The sequence below is a fragment of the Agelaius tricolor genome, unplaced genomic scaffold (genome assembly GCF_023055355.1).
Source record: "Agelaius tricolor isolate 1412-34295 unplaced genomic scaffold, bAgeTri1.0.p SCAF_4, whole genome shotgun sequence".
NCBI classification, from domain to species: Eukaryota; Metazoa; Chordata; class Aves; order Passeriformes; family Icteridae; genus Agelaius; species Agelaius tricolor.
In genome coordinates, this window is record NW_027269264.1 from 7,900,788 (window position 1) to 7,928,104 (window position 27,317).

Below are 27,317 nucleotides of genomic sequence, written 5' to 3' on the forward strand. Positions count from 1 at the left end.
GAGGAATTAAACCAAGAAAAATCTGAAATTCATGCTATATGAATTTCACAGAACCTGGTAACAATCCCTGTTCTGAATTTAGAAGGAAAAGAAAAATTTGCTTTTCAAAACTCTCTGAAGAAAACCTGAAAATGAGTAAGAACAGGACTGAAAGTCAAGAGCTTTCTCCTAAGCATCTACAAACACAGGGTTATCTTGCTCCAGGCTACTTAAATCAGAAGTATTGCTCCCAATGCAGACACAAGGTCAGACACTGTACTTCTCAATCTCACTTATAATCCTAAAACCTTTTGGAACAAGACTGATGCAGCATTTTTGCTTGCAGTTGAAAGCGTATCTCAAAGCTGAGGATCCGCTCTCTGATAAAATAGAAAAACTATCTCCAATAATTTCAACTCTGGAGTTCTCTGCTACTGAGAATGTAATTTAAATTCAGGATCCTTCTTAGGCATCACTTCATGCTATATAGGAAACATCACACCTTGAAACAAGAGGTCTTCAATTATGTCCAGCTCCATTCCCAGGTATGAAGTCTCTTGAAACTATGTAGCAGCAACTGTGTGCTTCTGGCATACAGAACATCAGACCCATCATGTAAGGAAGTGGACAATTTGAACATTGATCACAAGATCTTGAGGATTATTTCTGTGGGCCAGAAGTAGCAGCCTTTGAGGTTATTCCTAAGCAGCTTCGATAAGGAGGTTAAACATGCTAAGCATGTGGGATATACAAGACAGAGACAAACTGTCTGAATAGCCATCCCACTAACTGATGAACTACCAGTTACATCTTTCTACTTCCAGAACAAGAGGTCAGGAAACACCTAAGGAAGGGATCTTTTGTTTCAAAGCACTGAAGTCATTACCTACAAAGAAAACAGGCTTGTTTTCTCCATCAACCAGATTTCACCTGATAACAGCAAGCTGTGGCATCAGCCCCATCTAGTTTCTTTGGCACTCCAAGAATATTCAGTAATCCTCACACTGAGGAGCAAAGATTGCTTGAAGGTTTGGTCAGGCCAGATCAACTAAAAACAGTGATTTCAGTATCCCAGACTACCATGCTGAAGGAGGGTGCTTCAAAGATTTACCCGTTCCACTACATCATGTCTTGAGAACAAGTCATCTGCTGTGGGAAGATCTGCTGGTTATTCAGAGCCATGAGGGAAATAAACCACACTCAGCCAACAGAAGTCAGCCACAGACTGCTCAAGAAGAAGAAAGCCAAAGAGCATAAATTGACTCAAGTGTGCATCCTAAAGAAACTGTTCAGTGCTGCAATTCAAAAGCAGCTTAACCTGTGAAGTAAAATAATCTGCCCTTTTTCCAAGGTACAAGCTTCATTACATGCATCCCTGAAAAAAAGCAGCTTTGCATCAACAAGCGCTAAAGTCTAACTTCAATGAGGTTGAATTACAATTCAAGGGAACTTTGTATAAATATCTGCTTTTCCACATGTGAATTTTCTTTTCTAGTACTCTGAAGCCCAAGTTTAAACATCCTGTTAGCATTTATAGCACTCAAAGTAACCTAAATTAAATGCAAATTAATATGCTTAATTTTGGGGTATATAATTAAAAAAAATTATTAATTTAAGTTCCTTCTGACTAGCATTGCTTCATTCTGCCTTTATTCCATTACCTAAGAGAATTGCAGAATGCCATCTGAGAGTTTGCTGCTTGGAAAAATGAGAGGATACAGAAAACTCCAAAACCAACATACCTGTTATTTTGTCCCTGACAAGCTTGCAGGATTCTATCTCCCCAATGCTGCCAAAGAGACTCTTCAGTTCCTCTTGTGTCATGTTTTGTGGAAGGTAGTTGACTATTAAATTGGTCTTGCTGTCTTCTGTGTTCCCAGAATCAACTGGTGATGAGCAATTGTTTATGGTGGCTGAACCATGGGCTGTGTTATTACAAGTTGGTCCATTAGACAGTTGTGTTTCCATGGCAGCAATTACCTGCTGAAAAGAACAAAGAAGAACGATCAAAATTTAAATTTCAGTATCTAGTAGAAGAGTCCAAACAAGAACCTAAAAGACCTGTCGCTATGCAGAAATGGTATTGCCAAGGCCATATACTGCCTCTACATGCAAGAAAAAAAACCAAACACCAGTACAGAAGGGCATTAAACTGTTAGTCAAGACAACACTTTAAAACCTCGTAACAAATAAACTATCTTCTACAGGCTCACTAAATGAAATCAGCATTCAAAGCTTAGTTTCCATTCTCTGCCATTCCTCCAATTTAGGGAAATCACAGCCTTTCTATTATAGAAGTTACCAAACAAAACTGACCTGTTGCAAGAGTAATCACTTCTGTTAACTTACAGCTAGTTACTGAAATAACATGAAATGCAGTTTTTAATGAAGTAGCATTTGAATAATTTCAAGAAGAGGTGGGCATTAACTGTATCCAAAGAATACTTCTCATAAGAAATAGCAGAGATCAAGATTAGTATTTTAAAGAGATATTTAGGATATATGAATGTGCTGGGATGGAAAATATACTCTTCTTTGACAACATGCATGTCAAACTTTTCATCACAGGTTGGAATCAGACCTCTAGATGCTTTTACTTGATGAAATTGATGATTTGTTATTATTTCTTCCCTTGCCTGAACTCTGTGAACAGTTAAATTTGAATCTTGTTCTTGATGTACTTTTTGACCACTCCAGAACTACTCTGTGCCTGGGAGACCACAGAACTGATCCACCTGTGCTAAGGCAGATAGAGAACAGGAAGTGATCTCAGACAGCGAACACGGCTTCGCCAAGGGCAAGTCCTGTCTGACCAACTAAGTGGCCCTTCTGTGATGAAGGGACTCCATCAGTGGACAAGGGAAGGGTTACAGATGTTATCTATCTAGACTTACTCAAAGCCTTTGACACAATCCCATTCAACATCTTTATCTCTCAAATGGACAGGGAGTATCTATGGGTGGATTAATAGATGGATAAGAAAGGGATTGGAGAGTTGCATCCAGAGGTGGTGGTCAATAGCTGTCTCGACAGGCATCAGTGACAAGCGGTGTCCCTCAGCGGTCCATACTGGGACCAGTGCTATTCCATGTCTTCACTAATAACACAGAAAACAATCAAGAGCACCCTCTGCAAGTTTGCTGATGACCCCAAGGTAAGTGGTATTGCTGACACTCCTGAGGTTCAGGCTATCATCCAGGGGGACCTGGACAGGCTTGAAAAGTGAGACCATGGAAATCTCATGAGGTTTAGAGAGACCATGTTCAAGGTGCTGCACTTGGGTCAGGACACTCCCAGTATCAGCACAGGCTGGGGGTGAGCAGATGGAGAGCAACCCTGTGAGCAGGACTGGGGGGTGCTGGTGGGTGAGAGGCTGGACATGACCCAGCCATGGGCACTCCCAGCCCAGAAAGCCAAACATGTCCTGGGCTGCATCCAGAGCAGCGTGGGCAGCAGGGGAGGGACGGGATTCTGCCCCTCTGCTCTGCTCTGCTGAGAGCCCACCTGGAACCCTGCATCCAGGTCCTGGGCTCCCAGCACAGGAAGGACATGGATCTGTTGAAGTGAGTTCAGGAGGGCCTGGATTAGAGGGACGGAGCACATCTCCTTTGACAAAATTCTGGGAGAATCAGGCTTGTTCAGCCTAGAAAAGAGATGACTTTGGGGTAGCCTAACTGTGGCCTTTTAGTACCTGAAGGGACTTTACAAGAAAGAGGGAAAGAGAAATTTTTGAGTAGCATGTAGTGACAGGACAAAGGGGAATGCTAGTAGGTTTCAATTACGTATTAGGAAGAAATTCTTTACTGTGAGGGTGGTTAAGGCACTTGCCCAGACAGGCTGTGGATGCCCCATCCCTCAAAATGTTCAAGGTCAGGTGGGATGGAGCTTAGAGCAACTTAATTTAGTGGAAGATGTATTAGAAACAGACAAATTGTATTAGAAACAGACAAACTCCAAGGTACTTTCAACTCAAACCAGTATGATTCTACTGTGTCTCACCCCAAAGTCACTGACTGTATGACTGCAAGATGCAATAGACGTAATTAGGAGGAGTCTGCTTGTACACAAGCACTTGTCCACAAGCTGCCACATCTACAAAAGGCACTCTGCCCCCTCAGTCAGTGACTGAATGGCAACAGCTGGTAAATACAATGGATTTTTAATAGCATCTTAATATCTAAGATTTGGGCAGCTTACCCTCTTTGAGACCAACAGCTTAGGACTACATGCAAGAGAAAATTATGTACGTGAATTCTCCAGTAATACATTTTTCAACACAAGAAGTTCACTAAAGAAATCCATCAATCACTGAAATTTAGCCTCATAATTAAACTGCTAAGAGGAGCTCTCACAAAAAAGCCTCTTGTAAAATCACAGAGCAGCATCAGGACCTCTGATGGGTCTGTCCTAACAGTCCTGTTTAAAGCACCATAGGCAATCAGTGCATATCCAAACAGCTGATAAGGTCAGCTGTGTTCAGGGACTGCTGAATAACTGAATTTCCTAACAATACATTGAAAGGGGATAAGTTGAGTTTCTTACTAGAAGTCCAACTTTGGCATTCCTGGGAACACATTTCTATGCTCTATGTTTTGCATACAGAAGCATTTTCCAAGAGGTTGCCTCAGCATAACGCAAAAAAAGGGATTCATCTATTAAGAACACTCATTAGAAAAGCAGGATCTCGTTTTCCTGAAGACCTACAACTAGAACAACATTTTCTTCCCTTGAGACAAACTCCAAGAAGTAACCTGCTTCTGCTACTGATGAAACAAGTCCACTGAAAAGATGATAAAGTAGATTATCCCAATCAGGATAAATTACTTTTCAAAACACTAGCATACCTGTTAAAGGTAGTAATCACAAATGCTGTGCTTTGAGGCTCTGTAGGATTGCCTTTTTTCTTTTTTTGTGTTTTATTCTCAAATTTGAAGTGTTCATTGATCAAAATTAGCAGGATTTACCAAGGACAACAAACAATTCTCTCTTAATTGCACATTTATTTTCACGTTCAGGTGGCCAAGTATGGGTTCCTAAGCCAACATTCAAGTGAACAGCTGCAGTAGCCTGTGTGTGCTGAAAATTACAGCATCTCTCAGCTATAGAACCATCTGCTCTGAATGAAGTGATACTAATATGTTTTGCAAATAATGCATACCCCACTAATAGGCTAAAGAGAACCGTTCATAAAAGACAAAACACTAAATATTTTTCACTCAGAAAAATAGTTTGAGATAAATTTACAGTTTAAAAGAATCTTAGAATAGACTGGCAAATATAATTTTAAAATAGTAATCATAAAAAGACAACTATACAGTTTTTCAAAGTTACTGCAAATTAGTAGTCAGACCATACCAAAACCATTTTAGTACAATAGTCCTCTTCAATTATCCACCGAGTATTTTCAATTAGTACTAAAATCTAATTGACAATAGAAGAAGGCAAGCCACTGCATTGTAATTTCTACAGGAGATCAGCGTTTTACAGAAAAAGTTGTCTTGTTACACCAGTGTGCTCTAGGCTCTCAAAGAATAGGAACACACCCTACAGCCTATAATGAAACATATATGTGAGTTAGCATTCCAAATGAAAGGTTAAAAGACTTTGGTATGGCCTCAGCACTATTAACATGTAAAAAAGGAGCCTACAGAATTTAAGAAAAGTCCCACAGACCCCAGTCCAAGGCTCTGCTGCCCACGAACCACTTCTAAGCAGAGAAGCCACATCACACAGTCTGACTGCCATGTTAGTTTGGAGTTGCCGTCTGCAATATGGACACAAAAAGTACTGTATGTTAGATTAGCAAGATAATGCAACAAATCAGTTTGTACAAATTTACAGTAATTGCATTTATATTCCCAGCACGTCCATGCAGTGTGGCTTAATTGGATTTGAGGCAATTCCAATCTAATCTTAACAAATTCAGTTGTAAAATTATTTTTCTTATGTGAAATAAGATGCTTATTTTTAAGAAGACTTAAAAGATAATGCAGTCTAGTAACCCCTGCATCTACCACGGCAACTACCTTCAATACCACACCATGCCTAAAAGAAACTGTATCACAAAACAATTTTTTAAATCTTCAAGACTGAAAAGGAAAGTAAAGAAATACAGTGAGTTTATTTTCCATCAGCACATAAGATGATCATGCACTACAGCTCCCTTTACATGTCTTTCCCAGCCCACAGGAAAAAAAATACACAAAGATGACAAAGTACTATGTCAGAATTAATTCCATTCTCAAAATCCTGGGTTTTAAAAATTAGGTAAATGAAAATCTTGTGCAGATGGTATTCACTAAGCTTCCCTGCAACAGCTGTTTAAAAGTACCACTGCACATAAAAGTGGCAGTAGAGTCAAGAATTTATCAAGTGCAATAACTGGAAAAAAACATGCAAGTGTTTTTCATGAGAGTATTTTGTAACCAAGAATATTGTTCTTTGTTTTAACTAAAACATCACTGAAAATCCAGTTAGAATTACACTGAACAATGCTAGAAGGATACCACAAAAGCTAATAGGCCATTTGCAGATTATTACAGGTAGTCCAGATGTGAAATACAGCCACAACAGAACAAACAGAAAGGCTCCTGACCACTGCCAGAGCTTGAGACTGCTGTTAGTAAAGAGATCCTACCCACAGATAGAGGAGGTAAGTCTAAACTTGATAAAAAAAAGGCTTAGGTTCCAGAAGTTGTTGTGCCGTCCACAACTATCCTCTGTGAGCGACCGGCACTCCCAGAGCCTGGAGCACGCTTGCTTAAACTGCTGACAAATGAGGCGAGAAAAACTTTTCCCGTTTTAAAATGGTGCAAGTCACTCTTCAAGACAGTTTGCTACCAAAATCCGTATGCTTAGCTGACTTCACGTCTGGTCTTTATTTCTAACTTGGGTTAATTATGACCTTCAATCACTTCTTTATGCAAAATACTGAGGGCTTTGGTATCAAGTGTAAGTTTGCATGCGGTCTGAACCCAAAACTAACACTAACTACTTCTGAAGCTCTCAACTGTTCATAGGCAAATATGTTTGATGAACTGCTTACTACATTAATAAAATCTGGAGGTCTCAACTGACTTCTTTTAAGTCCAGAGAAGCCTTACTAAGAAGACTGCTTCAAAATAGCAGTCTCCAACATTCTTGTCCTACAGAGACAATAGTGAGGCGCACAAGACTATGTATTTGGATCTCTATGGCTCTCAGCAAAGCAGTGTGACCCCACAGATTATTTGTTTCCTTTGAACCGTAGGCAACAGCCTATGGTAAGAAAACTTCAATAGAACGGCTTACTTTCTTGTAAGGACTTCAGTGTACTAACTGGATACTTAACTGTCCTCTTAAAGACTGCAGCATTTCTCAAAAAAAAAAAGCCAAGAGCACCTGTCAGTTGAAGTACTTCCAGCTTGCATAACATATTTATCTTAATTGAAGCATTCTATACAGTACTTGCAATCAGTGTGCAAGTCAGTTCTCTGACTAAAAAAAACATTACGTCTCAAAAATGTTTTTGCTCTACCAGTTCTACCATTTTATTGCTTCCAAGGCTGTAGAGACTGCTCTCTTACATCTACTTTGGAAAACTGGCATTCTTACCACTGTATTTACACTTCTATCTGACCTAAAAATAGTATTAAATATGGCTAATTACATTCTAGAAAAAAAAAAGAGAAACTTTTCTGAAATGAGTTTTCAGCTGTAACACCATACTAAACTAGCAGATTAACATAGAATTTGAGCTGTGAGTTTTCTTCCACCCTCCTCCCCAAAAATTTTTAAAATATTGAACTCCTAAAGAATCCCCAAAAGCTAATTCAGTTTTTGACTATTAGCCTCAGAGACAGTATTACACTTCAGGTTATTGAAATAGCTTAAAAGTTACTGCATTCAAAACCGATAAAACCATTATGTTCAGGAAACAGGGTTCTATACCTACTATGGAAAAGTTTGTCATATAATACATTCAGATTAAGAGGAGAACAATAACAGTAAACCTTTGACTGAGTAAATCTGCTCTCTTTATAATGTTGAAAGGAAGCAGAACTAAAGACAGTTGTTCATTTTAACAAACTGAGTGGTTCTCTCTCACATGCAGTGCATGGCAGCCATCTATCTTTCTATAAACTTACTTTTTCCTCATCAAGCACAAATAAGATTTCAAACCCAAACACTGTTTATGGCATTAATTGAATGCCAGTTTCTAATTAGCTGCAGTTCAAGCAAGTCATGAGTAAAGTTTGCCTAGCAGAGAAGCAAGTAGGCTTTTTTTGTTTTTCAAGAGAAAAGACATCAGAAGTTCAAAAGCCATATGGTTTATGCAATTAGTTCTGGTTGCCATAGAACAGTTCCAATTATAACAGCAGATTTTTATATGAGAGCTTTAGAAAATATAGTGGAACTAGAAAGATGAAGACTGGCTAAACAACAACAGCCACAGTGGCCTACTAACTTTCCTTTCAACGTAGGTATTTTGGTGTGCAATATACTCAACTATTCATGCTCAGCTGAAAATGCAGGCTGAGGCTGGATCCTGGCAGTGCTGTGACAGAACCAAGGAGGTGACACAACAGGTAAGCTTTCAACCACTATTACAACCTCACAAGCATCATACAGATGCTAGGGAGAAATGTTTAGTGCATTAGACTTCTGACTAAAGTCCTTCTACCACCTGTTTCAATTCATACTTGTGCATCCTGGTCATTGCTGGGTGGGAAATCATTTCACATAGGTTTTATATACATAATTTAATTATATTTATAGACACTGCATTAAAAAAATCACTGCACAGATGCCTGCTGCAATTACATTACATACTTCTAAACAGTATTATCACATAAAGGTGATTACACTCTGAATTTAAGACAGCAGAAACTAAACACATCTGCTTACTTCAATTGTTATCACTATTCAGAGGCAACCCAAACTCTACCATGAGATGTCTCCAGCCTCAAAGGTCACAGGTGACACAATGCCCTTGGTAAAGTCCTAAGAGATGTAAATGTGCTCCTGAAGATTCTCCTAGAGGCTTACATACCACAAAACCTTCAGAGCATGCCTTAGTATCTATTTTGTGTTTGCCCTTCCATCCTGTTTTCCAATGAAAGGGAAGCATGCAATAAATACAATAGATCACCATTTGGATAAGAAAATGCTAGAGATTTTGTTTTCATAATATCAAACGGCAGAACAAGAACCACCTCTGGCTGCATACATCGTTCTTTATCTCTTCCAGACACAAAGGTTTAAACCACAACTTCGTTCTCTGCTCGTAACGAAGTTGTTCTCTTTCCAAAGGATTTATTCCATCCACTTTGACTCACAAGAGTAATTAATGCATTTTAACAAGGGTAAACTGTTTCTTGTCTGTGGGGACTGTTGCTAAACACGTTAAATTAAAAAAAAAAAATCATTATTTGAGGGCTCACTGAAAGGTAAGACCTGGCACAATACAGATGCTGAATTTTGCTTTAAAAAGCACAACTCAGCAAAACAAATTTTCTTTAGGCATTAAAATTTTAAGTGCAGAGTTACTGATAATTGAAATAGGTGGCAATTCTTCATGCTTCCTCTTTAGTGATTTTTATCTTTACTGGAGTGTTAATTTGAAGGACTCCTTTTTTTTCAAATGGTCAAGTACCTTAGAAGCATATACAAAAGCACAGTGCTAATTTTTGCACACTCTAAACATCTGTACAATAAGAGATAACAGAGACTGTTCAATTTAGCATATGCAAAAACTATGACATAGCTTGCCTGAACATCCCAAAGTCCTTTATGGGTAAACGCACACAAAGGCCAGAGGCATGTCTTTAGTGAAGAACCTTGCCTGTCAGAACAAAACGCTACTCACTCTTAGTTTCCCTATAAGAAGGATAGCTGTCAAGGAGAGCTTAATGATTGCTCTGAGAGCCACATATTAACAGGACAGCCTGTGCTTGGTGAGTCTGCACAAACAGGCTGAACAACTCTTATTTCTTTGTCTCTGTTTTCACTTTTCGTTTAAGAGTATAAACCACCATTTGTCCATTAGTAGCTCTCCCCACCTGCATGTACATTCATTTGCTGTTCCCTCCATTACACTATTGAAGAATCTGCAGCACAAACTAGATCAGGGTACTGCTTGATGAGAATTCATGCAGCTCAGGAGAAGAAACCAGAAGAGCACCTCTTGATTTATGCTAAGTTATAGGGAAGAACTTCGATAAAATAGATGAAAGACAGAAATTTTCACAGAAAACTTAAATTTTTTCTGATAATGAGGTGGTCTCAAATCTTCAAGTAACTTTAAAAGTTACTAATGTAAACACAGGCAATTAAGAAAGCACGAGCCCTTTGCAACAATAAAAAAGCAATAACTACCCTCTCAAAAGTGGAAGTTTAGAAGGGGAACTTTCCACAGACTCTTCAATGAATCACAAAAGTACCACTTAACATTTCTACATCTTGGCCTCAGTGTCATGATGAGTTGAAATAAGTGAAGAAAATGAAGATAGTTATAAAAAAAAAAGTAATCTGAATTTTAGGGAAAAGGATTGTAATTCACCCCTGTGATTGCTGCTGCAGAAATTAATCGGCAGAAGCTTTCAGCAGATTAACCCTTCTTTCAGTAGGAAAGAAGAGGTACCCGAAGCCAACTTGCCTATTCCAAGTAAGCAGTGAGAAGACAACTGAAAACCTGCAGAGAGTTGAACAAGAAACAGCTATTTGTAGAGGCATGAAAGAGCTTAACAGTGTTGGTCACCACTAAAAAGGACAAATGCAAGAAAGTCCAAATTGTCTATGGAATGCAAATATTTGTAGGAACACTAAAAATGTATACATAGATTAAAAGAAAACATCTTCACTCAGTAGGAAATGCTTTTGGAAACTCTTAACATTTCTGCAAAATACTTAATGAGTATTAGGATAATCTAAACAATCTCCTACTAAAGCTACTATGCATTAGGAATGAAGCCAACAAACACTTGCAAGGGGTTCTGAAAAAATACTACATGTACAACAAGGCAAGGACATTGCTTGGCAATGGACTAATCTACAGAAAATAAACGATCTCTTCTGACTGAAACTACAGATTATCCCATCAGCTGGGGTAAAGGGAGGGAAACATGCAGGATAACTTAAGTTATCCTAGAACCCATATTAGAAAGATAAACTCTAACAGTCTTCTGTAAAGAAAACAAGCACCTCCATTCCATTAAGTTCAAGTGAGACCCCAATAAACTATAACCATTTTTATGTTCCTAATTATTCAGGTCAATTTAGACAACCACTTCTACCACCATAACTAATTCCCTGAGCAAGACAGCATCAACATGCATTACTAATTAGCTCATATACAAGGAAAAACCCCCAAAACTTAGCACAAAATTTTACTTTTTCCTTGTATTGCCCTCTTTCATATAAAAAACATTGAAAGCCAGCTAAGGGAAAATTATTACTTTGGTTGTATTTGAAATTTTAACTAAATATTACGTTGGGACTGTTTGAACATAGCCAACATTGATGTTCAGAAAGACTTTCACCAAAACAATGAACACAAATGATGAACACAAAATCACAAACAGCTATTCAGATCTCAAAAAAATAAGCTGTGAACAATTCCGATACTTAAATAATACTTTAAATAAGACTGACTTTTAACAGGAATGATTTTTCAACTGCACTCTACCAGCCACAAAATCTTGCCAATTATGTTTATTGCTGCTATCTGCTGTCCCAGTCTTCTGTGTTAGCTTTCCCAGCCTTCTAGCAAAATGCTCTCCAAGGCAATACGGCTCTGTCAAAACACATATGTATTCTTCAAGAGGTAACTGCATCTCATTGTAGACATTTCCCTTCAGCCTTAGACATTTGCAGTCCTCTCAAGTCTACTAACACAAGAAAACAGAAGATTCAGTGGGGTGAAAGGAGACAACTTGATGACTCTTCAAATATAGTAACTTGATAGGTTGAAGGGTTTCAAAGTCAACATCCACTTGAACTGGCTAGGATGCCTACTTCAATTTTTCAGCATTTACCTCAGTACTCCAGCTGGGCTGTGTAAAACTTCCCCCCTTTCATACTGCAGTTATATCCTTCTTCCCCACTGTGAATTTCAAAAGCTGATGTTTACCAATAGAGAGGAACAGGAAACAAGCCAAGTTAGTCTCACTGAAGAGGTATACAAATCAAAAAAATACAAGTAAGAAAAAGATGCTCTTCTAATCAAGACAGCATGTGTCACCTTCAAGGCCCCACCCTACTCCATTTACTCTTTGGCGCATCTTCCTGAAGGACAACATTGTTTTCTCCCTCATGCACGCAGCTTTCTTCACCGCAACAGAGAGCCCATCGATGGATGACAGGATTCATCTTCCAGGATAAGGGTGACATGGTTAGGAGAAGCAGTTATTTTGTGTTGGCTTTTCATGGCAGTACCCCTTGCTCAAAGCTCAGTGGTAAACTGGAGAGATGGTTAGGCCCAAAACACACCCCCATCACAGACATTCCATCAGAAGCTACACCTCAGCAGATCCACAGGGCATGAACCTGTTATCTCCATCACAGCCCTACCCTTCAAACTGCAGGATCTCCCTTCAGGAGACCTTTTGCTCTCTCACAGGGAACTTTTAGTCCAAATGCAGATTTAGACAAGAGAAAAGTCGCATGACTAAATATCCCTACCCCTTAAACCCTCATGTATACTGCTAGTTAGCTCAAAAAAATGACATCCTCAACACCATACAAAGAAGGGGAAAATGCAAGCAGCTCAAAGTCAGAAACCAGTAATCGCCATGCCCCTCCCTTCCCCTATACCCATGTTTACAAGTACTATCAAAGTGGTATCAGGCTGAACAACAACACAATGCCTACACCCTCAGATGTCTCCATAAGCCCAGATCATCAGTGGTCTGACAGACTGACATGTCACAGCATCCCTCTTTCAGTTCCAGAGGTCATGACAAGCAAAGGTTACGAGCTAAACTATTCAAACCAAACTGAAACATGCACCATTATGTACCCACAGAATTAAGTCATTTTTGCACACGAAATATTTATTAATTCTTCCATTGAGGAAACCTTCTGGGGAAGAGATCTTCATAAGGACAACAGCTCAACTAGCAACACAGCGTAAGGTGTACTGGGATTTGCCAGAATGACCTCCCTGTTCCTGCTGGCCACACTGTTCCTGATACAGGCCAGGATGCTGTTGGCCTTCTGGGCCCCCAGGGCACACTGCTGGCTCATGTTCAGCCGGCTGTCACCAGCACCCCCAGCTCCCTTTCTGCCTGGGCACTGTGCAGCCACACCGTCCCCAGCCTGTAGCGCTGCAGGGGGTTATTGTGGCCAAAATGCAGGACTGGGTACTTGGACTCATTAAACTTCATCTTGTTAGACTCTGCCCATCCACCCAACCATTCCAGGTCTCTCTGAGGAATGAGAGAGACCACTACCTTCCAACAGATTGACACACACTCCCAAATTTGTCATCTGCAAATTTACTAATGAAAAACTCAATCACCTCATCCATGAGATTTGTAACCTACAGTTACGAGGCTTCTATTTTATCACTTCTTTAAAAAATTATTACAAATCAGCAAAAGTGAAGACATCAACAAGCCATTCTTGTTAACAATCCATAGTGAACTAATATAAAAACACATGGCCAATGCCAGTTTACTCTCAAAATCTGCTATGGATAAAGACCAACTATTCAGTCTCCAAGAAGTGTTTTTAGTGGTCTCAAGTCAATAATCACATATTTTAGTCACAAAACCATGCTTAACTGGAGTTACGATTTGTCCCATCCTGCCTCACCTGGAGTAGGTTCCATGAAAGCAGTACAAAGGCTTCCTATACCAGATCAACAGAACTTTTATTTCTTAATCCTGATATACCATGAATAACAAATAATGCAATACAGATATAACATGACAGACCCCTATGCTATGCTGTCTTGTGTGCAGAAATCTTTATTTCTATAATGCAACTAAAATGCAGAGCAATGAATATTTAAAAGATTTGCTAGTTTAAAATACTCTTGCTCTTGCTTTCAGTCACCAAAAAAACCGTGCCCAGGTCTTAAGGTTTCTGACCTCTGAGGATGGGAATTCTTGCACAAACATGAAGAGAACATGCACAACATGAAGAACAGAGAAGTCAAAATATCAGAACCTCTTGATAAAACTGTCAATATTTTAATACATCATCATTAATATTGGTAATCTGATTTTGCTATTATTCTGTCCATAAATACGGAGTTTCTGGGACCACTTGGCTTCCACATGCTCTAGTTCTTCTAACCTTTCTGTCATGACTAGTTGTATCGAGTTTGTCTCCCACTCCAAGTTTTCTCCAGTAGTCCAAGTACCATTAAACTATGTATCACTAAATAGCCTTAATATACCTTTTCTCCTTACATGGGCTAACGCACATATTTTGACTCTCATGCTTTATTCTTTCATATATTATTCTATGCTGTGTCTTAGACCCCAACCTATTAAAACTACAATTGACACATTTATATAGTTGACATTTCTATCATTTGTGTCTGAAAATGTCTGTCATTTATTACTGAAATCTAAATTTTTTAACAACAAAATCTAGATTAGGCAATTTTCTTTCAAATTAGTTTCAAAAAGATGATTTCACTTAGATATTTATCACTGCATAAAAAAAAAAGCCTAAGGTAATACTCTCCTTCAATATAAAACTAATTACATGCCTAATTCAATAGCAAGAGAAACACAGCCACAGAAGGATGCCACTATAACAGAGCTCCCAAATACTTGAAATCATATCTTTGACAATTTATTTTATTCCCCTGTGTACATCTTCAAGTTTCAATATCAAAGGAAAATCAAGAGAATTGTTTGTTAAAGAGATGGTAAGAAGTCTTATAAGATAGCATGACAGTATAAATGAAGTCAAACCAACAGCACACAGCTCTGAATAACTTAAACTTTTCTGCCCTCTATCAATGCATATCAAGTTCTACAAAGTCACCTATGTCCCAAAAATCTTGCTGTAGTACACACTGGAACACAAAGAAAGAGCTTGGAAAGGGACAAATACACAACAGTAAACAAAAAAATTAGTTTGAGAACATCAACAGCTGAAAAATATTAGACTGATGCCATCTGACTTAGAATATGCTTGCTTTCTATATGGGCTAACCTGCATATTTTTACTATCATTCCACTACAGAAAAGCACTAAATCTGAGGCACTGCAGAAGGCCTTCTGCCTTCACCTAGAACACAAGTTTGAGATAAGAAAGTTAAGTCTTAGTTTATCTCTAACATCCTTTATAAGATGTCAAATCACATTATTTGTCATGGCACCCAAAGGCTGACTTCTCAAGTCTAAAGGAATATCTCAAACTAGATGCATTTTATACTGAAACATACGCTCTAATATGGAGAGAAGACCCAAGTTTAAACATTTTAGTCTTTGTTTCATAATGAAACTGACTTCCAAAACAGGGACGTTTCACTTCCATGGGCTGAACATTATGCCCAACTTATGCACAGGAATCAGTAAGTTAATGAAGACTGTTTCAGAAACAGTATGCATCTTCCTTCCTCCCACTTTATCTTGCAAAAAATATATATATATATTTATACTACATCACATAAACTACAGAGTACTTACATCTACACTTCACCAGGAAAATCAAGAATGTGTTTCACTACAGCAGGGAAAAAACCCCCAAACATCAAAAGTAAGCCCTGATGACATGCTGACAAGAACTCAACAGGCACCCAGAGCTTTGGAGGAATCTGAACAAAGTGTTAGAGTCAGTATTAAAAACCTTGTTGGGGGGAGGCATGGGGAATCACTGTGCTACCTCAAATATTCCCATTAAATATACAGAAGAGTCCCAAACAGTTAAAAAAATAAAAGTTACACATTTTACATAGTTTGGTTTTGGTTGTAGGAATTGAACTCCCTTAGATGCCACTGTCAAAAGAAGCACCGTCCAGATTACCCTGGAACAGATTCTTCACATTATAAGAGCAGCAGATGAGTTTGAAGAAATCTGTGCCATTGGATTTCAGCACATCCTAGCTCTAAAACAATGCGTATCAGGAAGAAAGTATTTAATTCCCACTATTCAGTAGGACAGACTTAAATTAAGCTTTCCTGCCCACAATTCAGGTGTAGGTATTTAAAAGAACAGCATAACTAAGAACAAAAAACCATAGGCATAAGAATCACCCACTTCTAGACATGAAGTTGTAGTCAGGATAAGCAAAATTTGAAAGGAGTTAGTTCATCCAAAGTACTATACTGTCTCACAGCCATAAAGCTAGGAGTTTTCCTTCTTCACACTGCAAGTAACACTATCCACCAATTTCCTAAACAGCACCTCTAAGGCCAGCAACCCTGGTACTAACAACTCACACATCTCTGACTCAAAGATCAAAACTGTGTTTCATTATACAAATACGATATTAAAGATGACATGATTGGGAGACTATTTTTAAACCAACAAGTCAAATAGTATTTTTATCTGCTTAATTCCCTCTACAGACATTTTATACTATTCTATATTAAATGTAGCTTTCAGTCAATGTTCAACTTTTAGCCTTTATTCTTTGTTTTGATTTTTGGTAAAATACTAGAAGAGTAAGTTCCTAGAAGCATCAATAAAGAAAAAAGAAATTTAAGCTCTCCTTACTGCATAAATACTGTACAAAATGCACAGTCACACGTAACCTGCAAGTGAGTTCTGCAAAACCATTTCTCAGATAAAAGATGTCCAAGTGCCCAGAGTTTGCTGAATTACAGCTCTTTTACTCTATGAAGACAGAGCACATCAGGACTAGCTGCCTAAGCACTAAGTTATTTCAATTTCTCCTGAAGAAGCCACAGCCCATAATTTGAACAGGGGCATGCTTCACTGGGTTAAGAACTGTCTGGATGGCCTGGCCCAGAGAGGGCAAAGGAGCTGGTGCAGGGTCTGGACAGTAAGTTTTATGAGGAGTGGATGAAGGAGTTCTGGTTTATTCTGGAGAAAAGCAGGCTCAGGGGAGACCTTACCACTCTCCATAACTACCTGTAAAGTGACTGTAGCCAGGCGGGGGTTAGTCTCTTCCTCGCAACCAGCAAAAGGACAAGAGAAAATGGCCTTAAGTTGGGCCAGAAGAAGGTTCAGGTTGGACATCAGAAGGAAATGCTTCACTGAAACGATTGTTATCCATTGGAATAGGTTGCTCAGGGAGGTGGTGGAGTTCACAATTGCTGCAAGAGCTCAAAAAATGACTAGATATGGCACTCAGAGCTACAGTTTAGTTTACATGGTCATGTCTGGTCAAAGGCTGGACTCAATAACCTTGGAAGCCTTTTCCAACCTTAACCAGTCTAAGAATTTGTAGAAAATAAATATTTAAAGAACACTGGTTCTTGTAACTGCCAAAGTTCATTTAACCATACCAAAGCTCTGCAGTCTGATGTTGAAAAGACTTCTTAAAAGTCAGTGTGTGGAAAGGTTGAAAAAGTTAAAGTCACAGATTTTAATGTCACTTTATCTAAAATCTATGACACTGCAAGAGTCAAGGACAAAGGAAGGATAAAACTGGGATACCACACAAGTAAAAAAGAGCAGCATTCTGACACTGAGGACCTGCCATCAAGCATGACTTGACTGACTATGAAAAGGGCTTTTAATACAGTAATTCTTCCCCATTTGCAAGAAATGCACTATTGGTAAATTATCTCCCAAACTTACTGCAAATTCAAAGAAGAAAAATTCCAGAGACTAAATTACTTATTATAACCTCTGCCACAGAAGCATGTACAAGTTTAGACTTTACTTTCTTTACTTCACGTCTTGAAAGGACATGAAACTGCTCTGTAAGAATTATTTTATTTGTATACAACAGCTTACTGAAAAATGGACTCAAGCAATTATCAAATATATCAATATCAATTTCTGTTATTTGTCTCAGCTATGACTAAACTCCCTGCAGAACAAAAGGAAGAACTGCTGAAGTAGGGTTTGGCACGCATGTCTCTGAATACCCTCCACCGAGCCTACAAAATCTCAGTAGGTTGCTAGAAGGGTAAACAGCTGTAACAGGAAGGCTTGAAACAAATATAGCCAAGTGTTAGTCCTAATTTGCTGCTTATTTCACTGGTGTAACATCAATTTATTTATTCAGTTTGCTTTTAACAGAGATCAAAAATGCACTCCATCAAGAGAAGAACACAGAATACTGCTGTAACCATTTCTATTAAATTCAGAGAAAATAACTCCCTTTTCTTCAACATCTTTGGACAATGACAGCAGCTCTCATTTAAAGCCATATGACAACTTCACTTAGATAACAGCTAAAAATGTTTAGGCACAGAAAGTGCTTAAACACAGAAAGGTTCTCAACTAGCAGAGGCTGTCCTCACAATAAAGACATCCCATATGGCAACTATTTTTAGACTGTTAAGTATCAGAGGTTAGACAAATCACATGGTTGTCTCCAAACTACCAGTTCCTCAGCTGATTTTTATCTCTCACATAAAGAAAAAGCAATTTGGGACAATTTTTAGAACTAACATAGTTAAAATTTGAAAACTGTGACCTCTTCTGAGTTTGTTTAGCTTCCATAACTACTTATTCTTTCCAGTAAAGGCCTGAAAAGAAAGCAAGCTGGTAACTTTTGACAAAAATACCTAGAACATTCAAAGCAGATCAACTGAGTTTACTTAACCTGGCTCTAATTCACTGCAGCTGCATCTAATGAACCACGAAGAAAAGCTTCTTACTGCAGTAAGTGACAGAGCTCAGTGGCTGAACACTCTCCAAGTTTCCAGCATCCTTCAGTTGGCTGTACTCAACATCGGCTACTGAATGACCTGTGTAGTGTAGCTAAGCATACAAAACCAACAGATAATACCACCTCCCCTGCCTTTGTAATTTCCAGGATGTATTGTCAAGAGGGTATCAGGTAGGGTGTCCTACCAGATCCATTCAAACAGTCAGTTGCTAGCAGAGAATGCCTGCATTCATTGATCCTTTAAGTATTCACCTGCTTTAAACACTGAATAAGAGTTATAGAGTTCTTGTAATGATAACTCATACACAGACTTTGACATACGAGTATGCAATCTGCCACATGGGAGACAGGAGAACACCCTCAGCTGCCTGAAACACCTTCAATCTCGTCTTTACAACTAGTGATGGCAGGTGATCTAAAAACCTCAGGTCTTAATGCAACTTGGCTAAATATCAGTTAAAAACAGACCCATGCATTACCTCTACATACTCACACAAAAATAATTTAGGGATTCCCACAAAGAATTATATCAAAGTTTTATTTAAAATGAGCAAATGTGTACAGGGCACAGAAGTCTCAGTGACAGATTACTAAACTCAAGCTTAGTTCTCTAAAATTCCCTTCTCTAAAAGGAAATTTGGCCTTTGATATACTAGTATATTTAAGCTCCTATTTTAAGACCATGGTTCCATGAGGAACTTCATCCATATCCTTCTCAAAATTTCATGTGTACTTTTCCATGAGCAAGTTTTCTAGTCTCAAATAGAACAGTATGCAAAACAAATAAATCAAAATGCATAATGAGTAAACTGAAGCATTAACTATTATGTTAAATGCATTTGGTTCATGTTCTTCCTCTTATGTCAGAAAGGAGAGAGGGAAGTGAGGGATGTGGTGCAGAAGCCTCAAAAGCCACAATGTTTTCAGCTTTGACTAAGACAGATTCATACCAGGTGCATCAAAAAGCACTGTCTAAGAAAAAAAAAAAATCAGTAAGATTAAAGGTCTCCCTTCCAATTCTGGTAACAGAAAAGTGACTCACTGAAAACAAGAAACTTCACCAATTTACTCAACAGCTAAACTAACAGCTACTAAACTAACAGCTACTACTCCTGTTTTAAAAGTATGTAGAACACATGTAAAGATTCCCAAACACACAGGAGAAACAATGACAGAGAAAAAAAAAAATTGTTCCAGGAAGTTAATGACTTTTTTTTGTTTGTTTGTGCAACAGCAGAGAGTGTTGAGCTTTCTACTTCATTTATCAAAGAAAATGTACAATTAAGTCAACATTCTTAAGTAAACCCTTCAGAAGGAAGGCGGGTAAACCTCAAGGAAAAGAGGTAAATTAACCACACATCAAGTTCTAACACAAAGCAGCACTGCCTTTAAACAGCCTTCCAGAGGAAGAAATACTAACAAGGGTTTTGGAATTATCTTAGTATGCCCAAGCACTACAGGCTAAAATTAGAAAGAATGTTTCTGCCAGAATTTCTCTTGTATTTCTCTCCCCCTTTAATTTTTTCACACACTACCAAAACCACTTAATTCATAGAGAATTTCAGAAAAGACACAAATGCTTAGTGATGTCTTTCCCCACACCTGATTTACAACACAGGTACCAACTATTTCTCCCCCTACCACTCCCACAGGGTCCCAAAACCAACAAAAGCATCAAGTAAGGAAGAGTCTCTAAATAGTAACTCAAAAACTAATATAAAATGGCAGAGGAGGAAAAAAATCCACAAAAACAATTCTTATTCCCAGTATTTTAAAAAACATTAAGTGGTGCAGTCTCCCAAGTGTTACACCAGCCTGTTACATTCTATTTTGCTTATGCAAAATACAGATTGCTATATTTCTCTATAGAATCCACTACAGTAAGTGGATTAGCTATACAGACTAACATTATTAGCAAGACTCTTCTCTGAGGCACTAAGAAGAGGTATAACTCTTAAGGTGAATTTCTGCATTTATTAAGACAAGGCACAGAAAAGAAGCAGCAGGAATTTTTCAAGAGAACTAAGAAAGCAGTGAGTGGTAGAGGTAATTCAGCAGGCAGAGAGAGTGCACTTGAAAAGCATGTGGAGAAAAGTGGCATCAATTTTTTTGCAAGCCTATCACAATTGGATTACCTGATCCAGAATCAACTGTGCCAGTATAAACTGACCTAGCAGATTCTGCTCACCTCAGGGAGCAACCTGCTTCCGTGACTGCTTGTTCCCTCTGGTTTTTAGCCAAGTGTTTGTGATTCAATGATTGAACAGCACATAACCATAGGATCTTGGGAGTTCATTAGGGAGGTAAACACTCTTACTACCACCTCCATGAAACAAACTCCTTCACCCCATGAAGCTGTGTCCCCCAAACACTCATGCTGCACAAGACTACAAACCAGAAAGAATATGAGTAAAGTTTTTCTAGCAAAACACAGGTGCTCCTGAAAGCTTAAAAATAAAGGAACTGAAGCCTCAATAACTTAGCATTTTATTGTAAATATTTACAGGATGCATCAAGGAGGAGAAGAGGAGGATATCTCAAAAATTGACATAAAATGTTAAAGCACATAAATACAACCCAAATAATAACAGAGAGAAATCAACAAAAGCTTTATCAGGTTGCTGGGAGCCCTCTACTACACAAAACCTTGACTTCCAAACCTTTCATATTTGAAAGCTTCATTTACATTTTTCAAAAAAGCTATAAGCTATCAACCCTTACAACCTGCTCTAACTGGGTGTGTCTGAACAGCTTTGATTGGAAACGGCTTCTATACATACAGTACACATCCCAACATTGTCAGTGCTGCTGAGTGGCTAATCAAATCACCTAGATTTGGCTATTTATCTTGTTTGGAAACCCCAACTACATGCCATACTTTTCTTCTTTCCTTTTGGAGAACTATCTAAACTTATCACATCAACTTTGTATTCTTAGTAAATGAGAAAAAGACTAAGTCACAGTTACTAATGTCCTAGTAAGGAACAACTCTAATGCTTAACCCCTTTGTTTATCAAGTTCACCTGCAAGAAAGTGGAATTCAGCAAGCTTGTAGGGTGTTTTTTGGGGCGTTGGGTTCTTTTTGTAGCTGGGTTTTTGTTTCTTGTTGTTGCTATTGTTGATAGCTGAATTTGAGCTATTAGAGAAGAGTAAAGAATCTACACACAGAACACAGACAAGAGACTTTTCACTTGCAAGCCTGATTTTGCCGACCCCGTCATGTTTCAAATTCCATAGCTGCTCCAGCAATTACATGTGCTGTTTCCCGCAAGTTTTCCAAAGCTGACATTCAGCTCAGTAAGGCATCACTACACTATTCTTAGAACACGTGACCACCTAAACCACAGACTCACACAATGATCACTCAGGGTTGGAAGTCACCTCTGGATCCAACTGCCCCTCTCAAACAGAGCTAACTACAGCCAGCTGCCCAGGACCATGTCCAGAGAGCTTCTGAGCATCTCTGACATAAGATACTCCACCACCTCTTTGCTTCATTCCGAAAATGTCAGCACAGAAATCTACCTCAAGAGCTTGAGAGAGAGCAAGATCTGGAAGCATGTCAATGGATATGAAATCCTATCCATTATAAGGTGGGAGGTGATCCTCCCCAGGTTCTCAGCCCTAGTTGAAGCTGGGGCTTCATGTGGAGGGCTGGGTCGAGTACTGGTTTTCTCAGTAGAAGGCAGACAAGGAGCTACCAGAAAAGGTCCATCAGAGGCCACAAGGGTGATCTGAGGTCTGAAGCATCTCCTTCATGAGGAGAGACTGCAGGAGCTGGGCCTGTCCAGTCTGGAGCAGAGAAGACAGAGGGGATCTCATTAATGCATACAAATATCTCAAAGGGGGTGCCAAGAGGGTGGTGCCAGACTCTTTTCAGCATGCCCAGAGATAGAATGAAGAGCAACGGCTATAAACTAAAGCACAAGAAGTTCCAACCCAACATGAGGACGAACTTCTTTACATTGAGGGTGGCAGAGTATGGGAAGTATGGGTGGCAGGCTGCTCAGGGAAGCATGAAGACATTCCAAACCCACCTGGACACATTCCTGTGTCACCTGCTCTACCTGACCCTGCCTTGGCAAGGAGTTGGGAGGGGACTGCATCTAGAGGTCTCTTCCAACACTACTGTTCTGAGATTCTGTAAGATACCATTAGCTGCTACCTTAGCACCTTACTAAAATTTACATCATTTTAAGAATGCAATGCAACATACTCAACCCTCCACTATCACTCCCCAACTATTTCATCATTAGAGTATTTTGTTCAACTTTTGAAGAGCTAGTAACTCAAGGAGACTGTTGCCAGGTTTTAAGTGAGAAGTAATTTTCTAACTTTTTGTTATGGGTGAAAATAATTTCAAACACCTCCCTGCCATGACAACTAGACCATTACCCACTTTTAAGGTTTAGCAAAGTCCAGAATAACTGAACAGCAATCACCATGACCTACTTGAAAGGGACTTCTACCTGAAAGATGAGCAGAATATAGACATATCTGATTTCAGGTGTTAGCAATGCAAAATCCAAGATACCCAAGATGTTATGTTTGACTTTACTAACATTCGTCCAACAATCTCATTTCTCCTCAGTCTGAGTGCTGTAAAAGCCCTTCTCCCACTACTGTCACACAGATCTCCATTGTGCCTAGGGCACTTGCTAAGTGTCACAGCCTGATAATGAACCCTCCTTGTTGTTATGAGGCACTATCAGGTGAAATATTCAGGTTGCAGTCCTCTTTTGCCTCTTCATACCAATAATCCCTGACGTCTCACCTGCAACTGTAAACAAAACCAAAGGCAACTCATTCTACCAAAGACTTCAGAAGTCCAACTCTGTATCGTGTTTGCTCAAATATGAAAAACTTCAAATTTGACAGAGTTAAGCAGCAGCCATCTACAGGCATCAAAAGTTACTCATAATTACCAGCATCATCAGTTTTATGTCTCAAATCTATGGCAAACCGTTTGCTTCCTGACACCACTCCAATAAACCTCTGGCACAAAATATGCTGCAACAGACAAGCTATTTCTTCAAGCAGGTTTCCTTTAATCTTTCATATACAAGTACCAACAATCTCATCCCATTCTAAGCAGATAAACTGTCACATAAGAGACTTCTACAAGCTCCTCTTTACTCTCTGTGGAAAAAAAAATCTCACTTTAAGAGCAGTTGTTTCCATACAGAAACAACTGGAGTTCAAAAAAAAAAACAAACCACCAAGTCCAGACCTATCAGACACCCAGCCTGCTGTGCAACCTATTACCTGATGTCTGAAAAGAAACTTAACCTTAAAAAAAAAAAAAAAGAAAAAAAAAAGAAACCCAAACATGCCAGGGTATGTCAAACATGCTACACCAACGTCACTTTTCCCAAATCACTACCCTATCCAATCCCTTTATTAAGTCAGTTTTTAGAGTCTGTTTGATGTATCAAATAGTCCAGTAGCATTCAAGCGTGTTTATATTGAATTTTTTTCAATCCATTGCCTCACTAACTTAAACACTCACCTTCCCCCTCAGCACAATCTGTCATACAGGGGTAACACTGTCTCACAACCAGGAAATCTCACATAATGAATGATTCAAACTTACTGGAAGTGTTAATGGGCATAAGGCACAAAATAGTAACTTTTCTTTAGCTCATAACACTTCATTTCTGTACAGATTGCCAAAGCGCTTTTGATTCTGTTTTCTATTTTTTGCATCTGCTCAGCTCAACTGGTACACAGGACTCAAAATTTTGGAACACAATAAAGTTATTTAAACAGTGACAACCTAAAACAGATGGCCAGTTCTCCTCTGAGCTTAAGACTTAAGAGTCACAAAAGCTTGGATGTGCTCACTGGACCTGTTTTCCTGAAGCTCTAAGTCTAGCAGACTTACTCTGAAAGACTACCCTAACACAGGTTCAACCCATCTTCTACTTTTCATCACCACCTTTTCATCACTATGGAAATAGATACCAGACATTTGCGGTTTCTTGTACTCAAAAAAAACCTGTTTCAATCAAAACCTGTTAAAGCACAGGGGTTCCTATCTGCGTCACAAAAGCTAAGCTGGCCATCTCCGGGAGAGCAGAGCACCATCATGTGTAAAGGTTACTTGGAAAGATAAATGCTGTAACTGCAAACATCCTCCCCATCACACAGCTTTATATACCAAGCAGGATATCATGTGGTCTGGAATATCCCTTTGGTCAGTTTGGGTCAACTGTCCTGGTGGTATCTCCCCCCCCCAGCCTCCTCACCAGCGTGGCAGTACTTGCGTTCAGCACAAGTACAAAGGTACTTGGTAAAAAAGTACTGCTCCATACTCGCCACTGCAAAGAAAACTAACTCTATCCCAACCAAAACCAGCACACTCTCACACAGTAATAGCCCAGAACCTATGGTATTTTCTACAAAGCCTACCCAGAGATATAAAGACACTTCTAATCATCATGTCTTTGGTGTACTGTATCATTTTCTTCCACTCACCTTCCAATGGCTAAACTTGTCAAAATAGAGAGGGATGCCATCCAGAGGGACCTGGGCAAGGTCATAAAGGGGGAATCTCATGAGATTTAACAATACCAAGGTATAAGAACAAGTACAAGGTGAGACATCTGGATCACAGCAAGTCCATGTATCAACAAAGGCTGAGGGATGAACAAATCAGGAGCAGCCCAGTGAGAAGAATTTGGGGGTGCTGGTGGATGAGAGGCTGGACATGACCCAGCCATGGGCACTCCCAGCCCAGAGAGCCAAATGTGTCCTGGGCAGCATCCAGAGCAGCGTGGGCAGCAGGGGAGGGAGGGGATTCTGCCCCTCTGCTCTGCTCTGGTGAGAGCCCACCTGGAACCCTGCATCCAGCTCTGGGGTCCCAGCACAGGAAGGACATGGACCTGTCAGAATAACTTCAGACAAGGGCCACACAATTTGTCAGAGGAATGGAGGGAGGACCTCTCCTACAAAGACTAGGAGAACTGGGACTGCTCAGCCTGGAGAAGAGAAGGCTTTGGAGTGATCTAACTGCAGCTTTCCAGTACTTAAAAGAAGCCTACTATTGTAAAAGAGTACACAACCATGCATCCTATTAGTCTATAGCTGGAGACATTAAGTCTCCAGCTATAGACTAACATCCTACAGAAGAAACAAAAGAAAGACGGAGAGGGACTTTTTGCAAGGGCAAGTAGTGACAAGAAAGGGTAAATGGCTTCAAACTGAAAGAGTAGGTTTAGATTAGATATTAGGAAGAAAACCATTCCAGTGAGGGTGGTGAAGCACTGGAACAAGTTGCCCAGAGCTGTGAATGCCCTATCCCTGAAGTGCTCAAGGCCAGGCTAGACGAAGCTCTGAGCGACTTGGTATAGGGGTAACTGTCCCTGCACTTGGAAGCGGGTTACATCAACATGATCTCTAAGTATGTTCCAACTCAAACCATTTTATGATTTTTACAGGGGTGACTTTGACAAGTCACAAAACCTTCTTGCTGAGCTCAAAGACTTGTGGAAGTTTATTTCTAGTCTCATCAGTAGTATTTTTGTCCTTTATTTAGAATTCATTTAATTTAGGATGATAAAATGCTTGAGTTTGTCAAAAATAGAGGACTGATACTAGAGCACTGGCTCAGAAAAGATATCTAGCTATTTCTGTAACAAGAAAATTACTTGTGCCTTTAGTATTATCTGTAATTTTTACCGGTACATCCGTTCACAGACAGAAAACCATAATGTAACATCCTTTATGTCAAACACAACTAGGAAAGGTAAATGCCAGCATGCAGACAAATTTTTCAAGCCATATTAAAAATCAGGATTTCTTTAATCAAACTCTTAACTAAAATACAAACTTAGGAAAAGAAACAGCCATCTCACTATAAAAGAGCCACCTAGTATAATTTCACTCTATACTGCAATTCAAGCATTGTTGCAAGCCGATTGAAACTCTAAGGATTATGTTGGCAGTAAAGCCTGAACGCAACGGAAATGAGCTTCTCTAAAAAGCTTATGCAGATCGAAGATCTCTTACCCTCAAAAGATTTTCAGTTAAAGGCTGCAAAAATGATGAGGAGACAGCTTGGCAAAAATGTTCCCTGAAATTCAACAATAACTTTGTCCTGGATTGCCAAGCAAATTGTATTCCATTTGCCATCTGTATGGCAGTTGTCTTCTGTTAGGTGGGCAGTTTTCCTTATCTCTTCCACACCTTTCTCTAGGGGGACATCTGCTGATAACAGGCTATTGAATGTCACTGCATGACTGATAAGAACTACAGCATCCCACTGTAAGATGCTCTACCCAGAGGGATGAGCCAAGCATTGCTACCCAGATATAATCTTGAGATTCTGGAACACCTGCACAGCTTCTCCACCGGATTTCCCAGAGGAACAGCTGCCTTTTCTTCCACTGGACCTTCAGAGGGAAACAACACCCTTTCCACAGGATAACTGCTACAACAGAACCACACCTGATACTCCAGTAGGACCACAGCCACAATTCCAACTGGACTGCTACCAACACCCTGACCAACAGAGTGCCAGGTTGTATTCTGACTCTGTCAGTGTTGTTTTAGTTTACTGGTCTACTGCATTTTTATATTTTTATTT

The 27,317-nt window shown here is 39.3% G+C and overlaps 1 protein-coding gene across 12 annotated transcripts in view; it reads right to left on the reverse strand.

Annotated features, from left to right (window-relative positions):
* Positions 1–27,317, reverse strand: part of ELAVL2 (ELAV like RNA binding protein 2) — an 88,557-nt gene that overhangs the window by 40,626 nt on the left and 20,614 nt on the right. For 6 of the 12 annotated variants that reach the window (XM_071424501.1, XM_071424502.1, XM_071424503.1 and 3 more), the window contains 2 exons: positions 5,653–5,743; positions 1,722–1,962 (listed from right to left, as the gene is read on the reverse strand). In XM_071424501.1, the coding sequence (XP_071280602.1) occupies positions 1,722–1,962; positions 5,653–5,724 (313 nt within the window). In that variant the 5' untranslated portion in view covers positions 5,725–5,743. Of the gene's footprint in view, positions 1–1,721; positions 1,963–5,627; positions 5,744–27,317 lie in introns of those variants that run through there. The other 6 variants (XM_071424504.1, XM_071424505.1, XM_071424495.1 and 3 more) reach the window with 4 other exon arrangements.